Source organism: Aotus nancymaae, unplaced genomic scaffold (genome assembly GCF_030222135.1).
Source record: "Aotus nancymaae isolate 86718 unplaced genomic scaffold, 86718_ANA_hifiasm-v0.15.2.pri h1tg000040l, whole genome shotgun sequence".
Taxonomy (NCBI): Eukaryota; Metazoa; Chordata; class Mammalia; order Primates; family Aotidae; genus Aotus; species Aotus nancymaae.
The window spans coordinates 4,714,168-4,731,146 of record NW_026988454.1 but is presented as its reverse complement, the minus strand read 5'-3'; the positions used below and the strand labels follow the sequence as shown (position 1 = coordinate 4,731,146).

The 16,979-nt window shown below is 34.1% G+C and overlaps 1 protein-coding gene across 8 annotated transcripts in view; it reads left to right on the top strand.

Moving 5' to 3' along the window:
- The window catches only part of QKI (QKI, KH domain containing RNA binding), a 168,904-nt gene extending 152,411 nt beyond the window's left edge, over positions 1-16,493 (top strand). For 2 of the 8 annotated variants that reach the window (XM_012451033.3, XM_012451079.3), the window contains exons 5-8: positions 1,804-1,891; positions 3,253-3,552; positions 6,551-6,625; positions 10,538-16,493. In XM_012451033.3, coding sequence (XP_012306456.1) covers positions 1,804-1,891; positions 3,253-3,552; positions 6,551-6,625; positions 10,538-10,554 — 480 coding nt within the window. In that variant the 3' untranslated portion in view covers positions 10,555-16,493. Of the gene's footprint in view, positions 1-1,803; positions 1,892-3,252; positions 3,553-4,499; positions 9,969-10,537 lie in introns of those variants that run through there. The other 6 variants (XR_010336571.1, XM_012451043.3, XM_012451048.3 and 3 more) reach the window with 6 other exon arrangements.
- The last annotated feature ends 486 nt before the right edge of the window (positions 16,494-16,979 follow it).

The following is a 16,979-nucleotide window of genomic DNA, read 5'->3' as shown; positions in this document are numbered from 1 at the left end:
GAAATAAGCCCTATTCTCATGCATCTTACTTTGGGAGTGGTGATACACAACAGACTATAATTTGAAGTAGAAACAATTAACCTTGTCAGTAGGTTCTTGGAGATAACAACTTTAAACAAAACGAGTGTAATGAAACCTTTTTTTTCCTCAGTGTTAAAATGAAAGGATGTTGAGAGCAATGCATTATTTGAGGACCTGCTGTCCATTGTTTCACTTAAAGTTAGTTTTGAAGAACATACTGACCACATTAGTGAGAATCTACTGTAATCTAGGGATGGCCTTTGGAAAAGGAAGGTAGTATTTAGGTTGAAGTTTGTGGGGATGAGGATAAATAGGATTTGGAAAGAGAGGAGAGGGTCAGAACACAAGGTAGCATTTAAGGATGAAGGAAGTGGGAGTGTGCACATAAATGAGTGGTGGAGAGCAGTCTGATTTGACTTATGATATTACCTACATACGTGTGAAAAGTAGTAGGTTAATGGGCTTAACTTGAGAAGATATTTTGGGACCAGAGATCATAGGCAGTTGAATGAAGTCTTTTATATTTTTAGATACTAAGAAACCATGAAAGTGTTTTTGAGACATGAGAATGTTAAGAAACATGATGAAAATTGTGATTTGGGCACTTAATCTGATCTTTGTGTATAGATTGATTGGAAAAACAGACACCGTTAGCAACATGTTTTAGTAGTTTGAGTGCTGTGCCCAAAATGACTAGAACAATAAATGGAAAGAGTGGGATGAATTCAAGGTAAATGGGATGGCCAAACATTTTGATGATTAAAGACTCTCCTGATTTACATTTGTAGCATGGTTATTGTTAGTGCCCCTTTTTGATTTTAAATGTTTCCTGCTTTGGACAATATGGTGACCCTAAAGATAGATTGCTGTAGCATTGGTAGCACTTGCCAACTAGATTGAAAGAGGAGACAGGGATGGTGGCATAAGAGAGCTAAATACACAATTTTTAGAACTTATAATTTCACTGAATTTTCCTGTTTTGAAGAATTAAGCATAAAATTTCCTTACCTAAATTCTACAATCAAATCTTACGTGTTTAAAATTCTGTGTGTGTGTGTGGGGGTGTGTGTGTGTGTGTGTGTGTGTGTGTTTAATGAACACATCTGAGTTTTGGAATATTCAGCAAAATGATAGATGCTGGCTAGGTGCAGTGGCTCACACTTGTAATCTTAGCACTTTGGGAGGCTAAGGCAGGAGGCTCACTTCAAGCCAGGAGTTCAAGACCAGCGTGGGCTACAAAACTAGGCCTTGTCTCTGCAAAAAATTAGCCAGGCATGGTGGTGCATGCCTCTAGTCCTGGCTACTTGGGAGGCTGCGGTGAAAGGATCTCTTGAACCTAGCAATTCAGTGGCAGTGAGCTAGGATCATGCCACTATACTCCAGCCTGGGTAACAGAACAAGACCCTGTTTCTAAACAAAATAAGATTATTAAAAATCATTTTGAAATGATAGATGCTGAAGAGAATATGCTATATTTAGTCTTATCTCATATTTTCATTCATTTCTGTTTAAAAGCAAAGCTTTCTAGGAGAACTTTAATAAATCGGTATAGCTGACATAGAAATTTTTCAAAGAGATCAATGTCCTGAATATCAACATGCCATCACTGAGGAAACAGGCTTCTTTGTGTTAGCACCTTTTGGTTCCTGATCATTTTTCCCCTATTGAAACAGGTGACTGTAGTCATATGATACTTAACTTTAAGGCTTATTTGTAGATAATAGCTGTTATATTTATGGACAGTCTCAAATGCTTTTTATCTCATGTGTTTTCCATGTGTAGGCAGAAGGAGAAGACAGCCTGAAGAAGATGCAGCTGATGGAGCTTGCAATTCTGAATGGCACCTACAGAGATGCCAACATTAAATCACGTAAGAATGAACCCTGAGGCCCAGGGTTACCTCTGTCTCCGTTGTTTTGTCTACAAACTTTTTTCCTTTTTGGCAGCACAACGCAAGAACAGTTTATACAAAGTGAACAGTTGAAGTAATTCTGTCACTTGATATGGGACTGACAATCCTATTTTTAATGCTTTCATGAATTGAGGACACTCTTGATTTTTTTTTATGCCAGCATGTTGAAGTTTTGAGTTTATAAACTTAGATTATTTTAATGAAATCTCAATCTCTAAATTCAAGAGTTTAAGAAAGTTTCTATTTGGTTAACTATAGATGTAAAGCTTCCAGCCTATCTTGTTAAATTTGTGCAAAAGACAAAATTTTGAAAGCCTATTTAAAAAGGTGAATTTGAAGTGTATCTGAATGAAATGGCCCTCTGTTGAGTTCTGTGCTTTCACTTTGCTTGCATGTTTTCCCTCCAGTATTTTTCCCTGTTGATTTCATATGTGAGTTCACAGAGATCAGTGGGTGATAATTCTTTTTCAGTCCTATTTTTGCTTATATATGTATCTGCATGTTTTTATAAGCCATAAGAGGATAGCTTTTTTATGTTTAAAATGAAGTAATGTGAAATTTATATTTTGAAACAATTTAAGGTTCATACATGTCATTTATATGAACATACCATGTTTAATTACTGATTATTTAAAACACATAAAATTTTAAAGTTCTAACCAGCTTTCCAAAATGCAGGCAACTTAGTGGGTTTAAAAGTAGTTCCTTTACCAATTGTTTCTATTGATTTACTCATGAAAATGTGAGTATATCGTTAATAGGAATTTAGAAATAGAGCTTGTTAATACTTTATATGATGTTAGTTCCTACAGATGCTGGAAATTTACATATATGCCTAGTGATTACTTGACTAACTTAATGCAATAAAAATTATTCTTTACTTTGAAACCAAAGCTGTACTTTAGATAGAAATATACCAAAACTGTGTTTCTGTGGACTCCCGTTACAAATTATTTTTTAACATCTGTTAATGCAAGTGTTTCATTGTGCTTTTGCATGTACTTTAGTCTTAAGAAATCTTAAAAACATAGATATATCAAGTATATGAACTAAATATAACCTATTTAATGGTGTCATTCTTTTTTTTTACAATGGCTTTTTAATTTTTGCACATTCTTAATCACATTGGGAAAGGGAAAGCTATTTGCATTTGATTGGTGTGCTTTGGCATTTTTGTGTGATCAGCGCATGTACTAATGATTTCCTTTTATTTTTCTTCTTTCCTGCTTTTTCCTTTCTTTTTCCTACTCCCCTCTCATTTTCCCATATTTTATACTGCTGTCTCTACACTTCTTTCTAAATTTCCTTGCTTACTGTAGCAGCCCTTGCCTTTTCTCTTGCAGCAACAGCCCAGGCTGCTCCAAGGATTATTACTGGGCCTGCGCCGGTTCTCCCACCAGCTGCCCTGCGTACTCCTACGCCAGCTGGCCCTACCATAATGCCTTTGATCAGACAAATACAGACCGCTGTCATGCCAAACGGAACTCCTCACCCAACTGCTGCAATAGTTCCTCCAGGGCCTGAAGCTGGCTTAATCTATACACCCTATGAGTACCCTTACACATTGGCACCAGCTACATCAATCCTTGAGTATCCTATTGAACCTAGTGGTGTATTAGGTAAGTCCTTCTCCCCATGGGCTTAACAGCATTCTTCTTTATAAATATTTTTGCTCCCCCAGATTTTGAAATGATTTTATCAGTTTTAGAGAGGCAAGACAAGTTTCCATTAGGAAAGACTGAAAACTACATTTTGTTTTATTTCAGCCTCTCATAAGGGTTCCCCTTTGAAATAATTGCACCTTAAATTTATTCAGATCTACTTTGGTAACTCAGGTTCAGTTTGGTTGGGTAAATCTGTTGTGTACATTTTAACAGATACTTTTTACATTTGACATTACTGATGCCATTCTGAGTTTTAGGTCCACGCCATTGGCCTGTCACCTCCATCAGCTCCACTTCTCAAACTTAGATTTATTTTGTCTCACAGATTTATGTAGTTGTTGGAAAAAGTTTAAACTTCCATTTGAAAGTATTTTGAAATCTTTATAAAATCCATATTAGTGTATGTGTTTTGTAATATTTGTGATTATTTAAAATATGAAAGGGACCAGGTAAATACAGTCATGCATCGCTTAACAACGGGGATACATTCTGAGAATTGCCTTGTCAGGCAGTTTCATCATTTGGTGTACATCATAGAGGGTACTTTCACAGACATAGATGATAGAGTTTACTACACACTTAGGCTGTGTGGGATAGCCATTATAATCTTACGGGACCACTATATGTGGTCCATCATTGACCAGATGTTGTTAGGCAGCGCATGACTGTAGTTACATTCTTAAGATTTTTCATTTCTTGTCTTTGAAGTCCTAGTCATATTAAACATGAGAGAGAACTCTTAATTTCAGTAGTACCGTGTGGAATAGTTAAATAAATACCAAATCACTGAATTCAGAATCTCACTTAAGGCAAAAATTAAAATCATAATATAAACGCTTGGTTTTACATGAACAAAAAGTGGTGTGCTTGAAAAAGACATTACTGATGCCTTTTTTTTATAGAGTGGATTGAAATGCCAGTCATGCCTGATATTTCAGCCCATTGACTTGCTGGATGAAGGACTAGAATACAGCAGCTGTTATAACACGACCAGTCAATGTGGAACACACAGTTTCTGTGCAACCCCTTTGTTTTACCAGACAAAATTTGAATACCTATTTTCCTGAATTGTATATGACCTTGGTGCTGCATGCATGCTGTTGACTTTTAGGACTTTGATCTTTTAAGGTTTTTTTTCCCAGCATTAATATTGATTTATAAAAATTTGAAAATCTTTAATGAACTGGAACACTAAGATTGAAACTACAAAATTCATTGTTCAAGTAAAGAAAACCATGATGCTCTGTATGTTATCTGTGTGTGTGCATGCACTCAGGTGCCCTTTGTTTCATGAACAAATACATTTCATTGTACATGTTTTCCGTTTAAATCATTGTATAAAGTAATTGCAGGTCAGAATTATACCACAGAACTGTTTATGAGAGGGTTGTCTCTGTTGCACATTTCTTGAAGCATTTTTAAAATAACATGTAACCTGTAACCTTGTTTAAGTTTTCCTTTCTATTAATACTCTGTCCTGTGGTCCCATGCATGCTCCTTTTCCCAGAACTCCTCTCTGCTGCACCCACAGCATCTGTTCCCGAGGAGTTATGACTCTTGACTTCCTGCAGGGCTGGGACTCTTAGCCACCAGCTGCTGTTCCAGCACTTTCAATGCAAGATCTCCCTGATTTTGCCACATGGAATTGTACTTGTATTTGATTACCTTATCTAAAATGAATAAGGGGTGATGGACCAGTTTACTGCTTAGAAATAGCAAGAGGCACTGCAGTAAAGTTTGTTTCTCATTGTAAAGCTTCATGTCTTTTGTTCGTTGGAAAATTTTTACTTATAAAAACTTAATTAGTAGCCTGGCAAAATAAAGACCAAACCAAAATGTGCATATCCCTAATTGGCATTCATAAAGTGAATAATAAGTGCCAGATGAAAAAAATCTATTATGGTTAATTGTATTTCTTGCCTTGCCACCTAAGCAGTAAAACATGATATTGACCACTTGGAGAACTGAAAAAATTATTTTAAATTGCTAAGTTATAATAAATTTGCACACAGATAACATGCATGCTATTTATGTCACGTCTCACATTAAATTATTTTAAAATAAGCAGTGCCCTTCAAAACAGATGCAGACATGTGTGTTGGTAGTAGTGAGGAGATTGGTATTAGCATCAAATCTTCATTGATGACTAATTTTTAATTCCCTTCCTTTTATCTTTAGGTATGGCTTTCCCAACGAAAGGCTAAGAATTCAAGAACGGTCTTAACTGAACCCTCATCAGATCTGAATTTAACAAATGCTTAGTCTCAGCAGCCTCCGGGGGAAAAAAGCTTAGCCTAGCAGTCAGTGACTTACTTGCACTTTTTGCACATAGATATAAAGTAAAATTATGTTATTAATTTGGTTTAGTCTGTAATATTACACAGTAATGGTAATTTATAAAGGAGTGTATAGTAGTATACTGACTGCTAAGTGTACTATACTGTTTGCTTTACTAATCACCTAATTCATTGCAGTTCATACTTATTGACTCAGAGTTTAAAACCACAATCTGTAGGCTTTAAGAATTGCTTTTAAACCTTTTTAAGTGATAAACTCTTGAAGTGGTCTTAAGGTTAGCAAATAATTGTCAGTATTAAACATGGCATTATTTAAGTAGTCCTGCTGCAAGAAAGGCACTTCAGTGAATATGTGACTAGTAAAGCTTAAATATGTTTGGATCTAATAGAGTTCATGAAATACTGTAACTTGGGGATTGTAAATGAATGGATAAAATAGGTTAAGGCCAAGATGTTTGAAATGAATGCAATATTAATAGATGCATATATACATGACATATTATGGTTAGTTTTAAAACTACTGTGCCTTAACGTGTTTCTTAAACTTTTGTAGTAAATGAACATTTGAAATCCATTTTGATAAACCTGCTGTTAATGTTTTTTTTCCCCCTTGTGAATGTTTTCTAACTTTGTCTTGGTAATTGCAATTTAACTAGGTGCGGTGGCTACTAAAGTTCGAAGGCACGATATGCGTGTCCATCCTTACCAAAGGATTGTGACCGCAGACCGAGGTTAGTTTAGTTCTGCAGTTCTTGTGTATAAGAAATGCGTTGGGTGTCCATAAAATTTGCAACACCACACCTGATGGAAAAATGTAATTGCTTACCTGCATACAGTTTCTTTTCCTTTTCTGAATTTGTTTATGGTCATTGACAGATTTAAGGGTTGGGTTTTTTGTTTTGTTTTGTTTTTTTCTCCCTTCATATTTTAACTTATTAAATCTTCTATTATTATGTACTATGATTTATTCCTACTAAAACATAAATTAGTCAATTTGGGGAGCTATTAAATTTTGATGTTGCCTCAGTTATTTTCATTAATAACTTTTGCTAAAATTTACCTTTTAAAATTCCTGAAATTTGGGGATGGTATTGCAAAATGAATTGAACGGATGGTGCTTTAATGAGAGAAGTAAAGGATTATATGCCTCCTGTGTACTTTTGGAGAAAACTGAAGATTTAGTTTCCATTTTTCTTTTATATTTGAGCCACTGTATAAACGTGAGGGTTCACATGTCAAGTACTTAGCTGAAATCAACAAAGTGAGGACTGTGAAGATAACTTTCATGTAGTTGGATTTTTTTTTTAATAAATTAGAGCGTCTATCCCCTTTTATTCTTACATTCTCTTGCCAAAATGGATCCTTTGATTTTTGTAATTTGCTGCTAAAATACATTATCTGAAGGTAAACTGTCTCTTGACGTTCTGTGGTGATATTATGAGATCCAGCTGTGTGAATACTCTTTTTGACTAACCTGTGACTGGAAAATAAGTCTTCATTTTTCTCCTTTACAACTTTTATAATTTGTGTCCTGTATATGCTCTTGGACCCTTTTATAAATTATTTTTGCTTATTGAGGAATGATATTTTCGGTTTATTGACATTGAATTGTTTTCTAAGGTTTTCTATCTCAAAATAGGAATCTCAAGCATGGTAGTGAAAAAGCATTTTTTTACAAGTTTCTATTATGGCACATTTGTTTCCTACAAATTAAATTGATCAAAGTCTCTAATATTAGTGGAGTAAAAGTGCTGGATTTTGTACTTCAATTGTACATCTTCTGTGAATTTATGAGGGACCTTCTGCTTCATGTGATTACCTTGAGTACTGATGACAAATACTAGACACAACCATTGTCCACATCAGAAATAAAATGCCTTTCTAAAGACATTGTTGATAGTTGTTTAGCATAATCCATAATTAAAGAACCTTGAAGACTTTTAAACTAATGTATACATCACTTATAGTGATTATTCAGTGAACAAAATAGACCCCAGCTCCATAGTCATCTATGAAGATGATATTCCTTGTAAGTGTTTTGTATGAGCATATCTCTTAAGGATCGGGAAAGTTTTTGGAAAGCCGCTGTCATTAAAGAAACTGGTCAATTCCATGAATAATTTGAGGTTTTATTCATATTGCTAATGTCTACAATTGTTCTAAAGAGTATTTTAAAGTAGTTATCCCCCACACCCCCAGCTAATCTTTCCCCTATTTAGAAGATTTCTCACCATTTTGCTTTAACACAATAATTATTGGCCTAGTTAATACTCCAGTGCCTTGAGATAGTTGGACATATTTGAGGAAGATTTTATTGTACTTGGAAAATTGTGACACATTCCATGCATGGCTCTTTTGTAGTTACATGTTTTGATTAGCCCTGTTACTGTTTTTATTTAAAATGCAATGTCAGCAAACCGAAATGCTCATTTCTTTTTTAATAACAGAATACTCATATGCTTATCACTGTATGCACTCACTGGGTCTAAGGGAGATGTCTGAAGTCCTTCACTTAAATTATTTTATGATACTACTGTTTTCTCTATTTTTGAGGTTAAAATTATTTTTTAAAAATATTTTGAAGAGAAGATTATTAGTATAAGCATTGATTTAACGCAAAGAAACTCAGCCCTTGGACATATAACCATGTAATTCTGTATGAATGTTTAGAGTACTGCATGGTTGACCAATATCTAGTTCTTTATTTAAAGTAAACCCACCTCTTTATAATATATTTCAAAACTGAATTTGAAGCCTGTTAGAGACCAACTGACTTTTTAGTTGTAATGAACCATATGGTCTTGCATGGGTGACACACCTGTGTAGGAGGCCAAGACTTGGCAGAGGATGTGGTCTAGGTGTACTGGTATATAGAAATGGTCACTTGCTTTGTTTATATATTCCACATGCGAAAAAGAAGTCAGAAAGTTTTCTGAATAATACAAAAACCATCACTTATATAATTTGTATAAGAAACTTAAAACAATTTTAATTAAAAGTTTAATATCAAAAATGCTTTAAGATTTTATATTTTGGAATACCTGTGAAGTAGTAAGACTACATCATGTTAAATATTTATTTTGTTCTATGATTTCGGAGCAGCAATTTTTATGTTAAATAAAATTCCACTTTTTAAGAAATTCAGGGAAGATTTGGTCACATTGAAGATACAGTATTTTTGTAGTATTTATAAACTGTTCTAAATGATAGACTATAGAAAGCATTTTTGTCATATGAAGGTAAATCAGTCCATGATTTAGATCATTTAAACTCTGAACATTACACCTTCTGGGCTTTGATTTATGAAGTGGCACAGAATCTCACTTTGCACTGAATATCTTTTCATTCACATCTCCTCTGCCTTAGTCACAATGGCAACAGTACAGAAAATTCTATCAAACCTCAGAATATAGTAGAAATAATTAAGCTGTTGAATGAGTCTTAAAAATTATACTACTGTTAAGTGGACCAAGTTTGGTGAAGCAGAATGTGACAAAGGTTGATTAAGGAAGGAACAACTCAAGGACATTGGGAATGATAACTTTTCCACTTGAGAACTACTTTATGTTTTACTGTAATTTTAAAAATTTTTTTGTCCTTTTTGTTATTTTGCAAAAGAAAATAGTATTTACAGGTGGCTTCTTTTAAAATATAAAAATATAAAGCAGGAATGTATATGAAATGTCAGATTTTATTGTATTTGCAGAGTATTAGCTTTGAAATTGAATAAAGAAAGCTGTTTGTAGTTTTACAATGCCTTATTGGTATCAATTAGAAATTTCTTCTATTTTTTGATGTACTTAGAGCTTTTTGAGTGTAGTATTTTAAATGGCAGGATTTTACAGTGTTTACATGCAAGTGCATTTTATAAGTGTTCTATATGTGTAAAATAGTATTTTCAACTGGAAAGTGTTGGCTAGTGCAAAAGGCCTGGCCATTTTCTGGTTCCCATGATGTTGCCTATACTGCTAGACTACAGTTTAGTATTGCTTTGTATCATGAGGCCAAGAAATTCCATGTTGTTTGTAAATAGAATAATTGAAAAAGCAATAAACATTTATTGAACAAAAGAAACCTTGTTTGGCCCAGAGTTTATGTTGAACCAAATTGTTCATAGAATTTTGAATTTCTTTAGATTCATTTCTGTTAATCATCAGTTATTAATAATCACATCCATCATTAATAGTTGCTTTAATGCTTGCATCTGAGAGAATACTAATGCTTAATAGCAGTCAGATACTGATAACTGCACTGACTGTTTAAAAATTCTGTATATCAAACCTATTCATTGTTGTTTTTCAGTTTCCTTCATTGACTGCTACTAACTATTAGTTGTTAGTTGTATTTTATTTCTATTTTTTCTTGTTAACCAGTTTTTTGTTTTTTTTGTTGTTGGTTTTTTGTTTTTTTTTTTTTGGTGGGAGTGGGCTCTTCTTCATTTGTTCAAATCATGATATGAAATTGTCATGATTTTAATTGTATTCTGTAGATGGTGTCAGTTTGTCAGAATTAAACATGCTTTTTTTTTATTAGTTGTGATTAGTTTTTCATGTTGTCATTAAGCCGTCACTAGCTGAAACTAATCTCTTCTCTATCTTTTCTTTTCTTTTTTTGTTTTGTTTTTTTTGTTTCTAACCACCCAGCCGCCACCGGCAACTAACCTATGACCTTCTGACCTCTGAACTCTTCACCCAATGATGACCTGACCATGCCTGCCTGCTGATCAGTTAACTGGTAATCGCCTTTGCTTGCCTGTCGTCAGTGCAGCAAGCTGAGGCACTTGTCCGTTCGTCTTACCATCTAACCAAACAAAAGACAAAGAAATTGTTGTCCTCCAACTCAGCTTTTTTTTTTTTTTTCCCTGTTTGGGTGAAAGTGGTTCTAGAACCTGCACTGAATAGTAGTAAAGCAATAAGGCCCAATTCATCCCACAGCACTGATCATCTTCTAATATCCCACCCTAAGCGAACGGTAAGAAGGCCTCTCTTAAGAAGGGGAGACAGATGGCCCTTAACTACTCAATGACAGAGGCAGTTACTGTGAGAGACTTCTAGGAATCTTTTTCTTCTCGTAGTGAAGTTAAAGCTCTCTCTGAATGTACTGTGTGATGATGCATCATGCATGAACCTTCGGTCAGGGATGTCATTGGTGAAGTGATTTCAAAAAGTATTCAAAATTTGATATGCTGTTTAGTCACTACAGTGCCCTCAAAGGGCAGAAGTTGCAGCCTTTTTTATATTGCCTGCCAAAATTTGAAGTATTAGAGGAAAGTGTGCCATGAGAGGAGAAACAAGGAGTTTTGAAAAGTAATGCAAATAACACTGCAACACTATTTTTAAAAAGATAAATATCTGAGTTAAAATTACTGAATCTTTATTTTACACCTTCTAAAAAAATATATGAGAACAAGGTACATGCATTATGTGTCACATTACTGGGCAAACTGTTCAAGTATTTTTTTTTAAACCTCCCTGTATAGAAAAAAATCATTAAGGATGTAAAAGCCATGCTTGCCTATTTGCTGTATACATGTAATGAAATTGTAGATAAAGTGTAGTGCATTGAAACAAATGAACAAAAAGTAGATACTTTTACTATACAAGGGTGCTGGTGCAGAAAAAAATATATATATTTTTGGAAATGTAGCATTTTATACTTTCAAGTGTTATAAAAAAAAAAGAAAAAGAACAAAGAAACCCTTTATTTCATTAAATGATTTTTTCTGGTGGTTGTCAAGAAACAAAAGACCAAAAGAGCCTTTTTGTCTTTCTTTTTTATTTTTTAAGTATTGGAATAAGTCTAAAGAAAAGAAAGTGCCTTATTTTCCTTCATGGTCATTTAGTCAAGCGTCTCATAAAGATCAGCTCCTCCCTCAGAATACAAGTTAATGCATATTACTCAGTCGCCCAGTATGTGAAAGAAGATAGGAGGGAGACAAATGAGTTGATGGTTTGAATCATATGATTTTTGCCACGTTACCTTGATGCAAATTTGCCAAATCTGATACTGTGAAAAGATTTGATAATTTTTCTAATGCCTGACTAGCAAGTTTTAAAGCATCATTCTTTAAAAAAATTATAATTGAATACTTTTGGTTATTCCAGTCTTCAGTGATAACCCAAAGGACTCTGAGATAAAAATTATGTGTGACCTGAACTTCAGACAAAATTAGAGCTTTGTTTTATTTGGAGAAGGCGGAAACATTCATTTTGTTTTATTCCATTTTTAATTAATTGGAGATAATAGGATCCCTAGCAAATATTTTTCATGAAAGTGACTCTTTGTGATTTTCATTCTGGAAAACAATGTTTTAAATAGCCCAAATGTAACCACGTCTTTATATCGTACCAGATAACTTGTGTAATGCAGCTCTACGGTTTCAATAACCTCTGCCTCCCCCGCCCCTTTAAGTTTAAAACAATGTGAAAAACTAGCATCATAGTGCATATAATACTCAACCACATTTCAGCTTAAGCTTCTAATTTCTCCAGAAGTTCAAACAGTTACGTAGTTCAAGCAATTTGTGTGCAAAGCCTACATCTAAACACTGGAGTGAATAATCATTAACTGCTCAGTACCAGATGTGGCAAATCTCAAGTGACGGTGGACTCCCCTCCAGCTTATCAACTCGTCCCCTCTTCCACACCTTCCCAGCGTCACAGTCAGAGGTCAGCAGGAAGCTTAGTCAGTACCTTCTTGGTGACCTCCCCCGCCATCTTGTCTCACTTGGAAACCGTTGTCAGTTTATTTACTATGCAATAGACATTCATTGTTTTGTATCCAGCTAGCTTTGGTTTAATATGCCACTGCTTTGTCTTTCTGTTACACATACAGTTTTGATTTATTTACAGTATATGCTGTGCCATTTTGATTTTTATATTGTTTGGTTGGTTGAATCAATTTGCGACACTCAAACACTTGAGGTGATAGTTATTAAAAACAATACCAGTATTTGATCCAGTTTCATCTCAACTGTGTTATACCTGGACATTTTAGATGTTTATCAAAGGTCTTTTATGGGGAAGAAAGTAAATGTATGAAATAATAAATGTGTGACATTTATGGGTGATGTTGGCTCTGAGCAAACTTTTGAAAACTTGGTTGACAAAATTTTGGATCAACTGAAAAAAAAGCATGACTTTTGAAATCTCTGAATGCCTTGGTTCTCAGTATTATCATTCTTTATTGAATTTATTTCTTATTAAAATATGTAGTTTTTAAGCCTTTTTTTCTGACAGTATTATGTAATTTTTTAGCGTGGGTAGATGGGAGTGTCGCTTGTATGTTATCGTACAGCTGACATGTATTTTTGTCTATTCTTTATTATCTTAGTAGTTTCATGCTATGTATGTACCATAACCAACCTATTGCCTATGAGAAACATGTAAGATAATGTATTTACAGCCATTGTTACAAGTTTATAATGTATTTTTCTATCTTGTTTTATATGTATGTTATATAACATTCAAAAAATTTTTTTCTTGATTGAGAAAAGGATACAAAATGCAAAATCCACAATTTTGATAACTGAAAATTGCCAATTGTTTTGCAGTACTTTATTATATTGGGTGTCTTGTCTTTTTTGGGCTTTTAGTTAGGTAATGAATGAATACATTAGACACTTTTGGGTTTTAGTTGGGATTTTACATAGCTTGCATTTTAATTCTTTGGTTCTTTGCTGTTTCTATTAACCCATAGCATTATTTTAATAAATGTTATAATACCAACCTACTAACTCTGGACTATGTCTGTTTATTAACCTTTATATGTTTAATTAAAATAAATAAAGACAAAAGAATGTAAAGTCTTGAGTTACTGGACTAACCCTGAAGAACGTGACCACAGATAACATAGCGTGACTTGTTTTTATGTTGTTTGTCAGCTGACAGTTCCGCATACTACTCTTAAAATGGCTTTGATTATTCTGGTCTTTTACCTGGTGGGGAGGGAAGGTAGGCGCCGTAGAGATGGGAACAAAGTAGTCTTTGTTTGAGGCAGTCTTCTACTCTTGCCACTTGCCTTTTAGCATCTGCCTTACTAATTCCACACCTTATTTTTCCTTCTCCAAAATAATCACTGTTTGCTCACAGCATTAAGAGTAAAAAGATACATTGTAATGGTATATACCTGGAAAAACCAGTTTGATTCTTTGTTGAACCATTTCTTTTAATTTCTGTAAGTAATTTTATGGTCACATTGTAAAGCAGAGAAACTGTTGATATTTTACCTTTATTTAGGTTTTTGTTTTAACTTGACCTTTTTCCTTTGGAAAGCATTGAGCTTGTTTAGCTAACTGCTCCTATTAGGGGGCTCAACTTGGGTGAAGCCAAAGGCTCCCTGGCCGTCTCTCTTGGTGGCCTGGTGGCCCAGAGCTCCACCACTTTCCAGTGAGATAAAGAACCCTCAGCACGTTATTGAGTTTTCCTCAGGTGTTTTTTTCTCTGTCTCCTACTTTCCCTGAAACATTAAACAAGAAATTTAAGAGGGAAGGACTATGAGATTTGAAAAGTTATGTATGATTAATTTCTTGCATGCATATCAGTTTAAGGTTTCTTAAATATCTTCATGCTTTTCTTGGCTGAAACTTGGGCAAATTAACCTGTAATTATGAATTCTTTAACTCAAGGTGCATTTTTATTTCACAGATTGGTACTTGCTTTTTTCTGTGAAACAATTCTCTTAGATAAAATTCTCAGGATGAATTTTTGCATTTGTAAATAACGATATATCTTGTAAATTACATTTTATTTATTTAGAGTTCTAAAATGTGCGGCTTAAATGAGTTACATATAATAGACGACAAAACTATACCAATATGCTCTTAACCAACCAATCAGACTGTCAAGGTATTCTCATTTCATCAATATATATACACACATACACGTATAGATAATATACAGAGTAATGATAGCTGATTGAGTGATAACAGCTAATCACCATTGAGATGATCATATGGATCATGTAAACAAACCTGGTCTTTTCTCTGTTGGGAGCGGTGGGCAGTGTGCTGTTGTTAGGTAGACAGGTCTTTAGCGTACTACTATTTGTGCAAGTTTTCCTTGCCATACAGTTCATGTAGTAGTCTGTGAAAGTTCAAAGATGGCTGTCAGGCTGCTAATATACAAGTTGTCATGGTACCATGTCACTTAAATTGATAAATTTCTATACAATTTACTATGAAGCCTATGAATGCATTCTCATCTCATTTTAAGTTAAGGCTACTTTATAATTATGTCATTGCTACCTTTTATGTAAGAAATGTAAAAAAAAGTTTTAAAAGGTGCGGATAACATTGCAGATTTTTATACAGGTTACAATATTATTAAACATGAAACTACCAAATTCCTAGAATAGTAAGATTTCTAGGGTCAGTCGATTGATGGAAACTATTTGAAAAAAACAATTGAAAATTGAGCTTTCAGTCAAGAAGTTGGCGAAATTAATGTACTTAAACATCTTTTTTTCGGTAGGCAAAATGTCAGGGAAAACAATGTAAAAGTTATTCACATGCGCCCCGGCATGGTAGCTCCACATGTGAGAGATCATTCAAGCACCCTGCCCATAAAACCTGCATGTGTATACGTAAACACAATTGGTGTCATTACAGTTTTCTAAACACTAGATAAAGTTTCTAATTTTTTAGTGTGCCAAAAGCAAATGATAGGTTTAAATGAAATTGCTCATTACCAAATCAAGACTCTTTAAAATTTATATATATATATAAAAGTCATAACACTTTAACATGTGACAGCCTAAGGTTTCTTTAGTTTGGGGGTGGGGTGGAGGCGGTTTTGCCTGTTGGACCAGGATGAAATGCCTGTCTTTATTCCTTGATAAGAAGTAGCTATTATGGCATTTCAAACTAATTATTTTTGGTAGAATAGAGCGTACTGCCAAACGATAATTCATTTAGCAAAAATTATTCTCCAACTTTCTGAATTCACAAACTTTCTAAGTGCATAGAGTAGTTTATTACATTGTCACGAATTCTTTAATGCCTTTATTTCAAGTGGAAAAAATAACTTTATGGACAATATTTTAGAAATACTATGTGATTCACATCTAATTTTATATGTAGTTTCTTTTAAGTGATCTAAATTGAGATGCCTTTGATATGAAGAGATTTACCAACATTATATGCACTCGTGCCCTCAATGCGGAATCAAACTGGTTAACTTCTGCACAGGCCTCTCCTTTCTATGTTTCTGCTGCACTAATTGCCAGGGAGTGGGAGAGAAGGTGGAGGAATTCATTCACAGTAGGAGGAGGCGATAGGTGCGGCAAATAGCAGCACACAGTATTGATTCCACATTGTAATTTTGTTGCCCCTTCTTGGCAAAAGATACCACATTGTGGGAAGATCACAGCTTCCAGGGTAAAAGTTAATTTATAACTTTTTTTAAAATGCTATTAAGTTTTTATTACCAAAAATATCTTTTATGGTTTATATTGTAGTGGTATTTATGAAACATTTAAAATTTTACTTGTGGAAATGGCGTGTGTATATATATCTATAGAAGTTGAAATAGGTGTTCCCACATGTGAATGGAGAACTGCGTATGACTGTACGTGAAGTGCAATAAACAACTGGAAAAAGTGCCTGTGCTTCATCCTGTCAAGCCAACTGCAGCTGGAAAGTGCTGCTTATTCTCCACCCCCAGAAATGTATGTATAAATAATAGAACAAAGAATGCACACTTTCAATTTTATTGAGGCTTTCAACACTAAAATGTAAGCATCTGACATTCTGGAGTTCTAAATTAGAAGATGAGCATAATATTCACTCTGATTTTAGTCACTAAAGGAGATTAGTAAGCAGACATACAGTGTTCCTCAGTTGGACTGTGCATCCAAAATAGTTAACATTTCTTATCTTTAATAAACGACACAATTTTTATGTGTTTTTTAAATATAAGAAAGAAGAAAGGAATGCTGACCAAAACTTGATTCATGAAAAGAACTAGGGTCATTAACTTGTAGAACAAAGTAGAATTGGTTTATTTTAAAAATTATTTCCACTGGTGTGAAACCTTTAGGATTCTTTAACGTCTAAATGTTTTGACTCCTTGTACCTTAAGTTTTCCA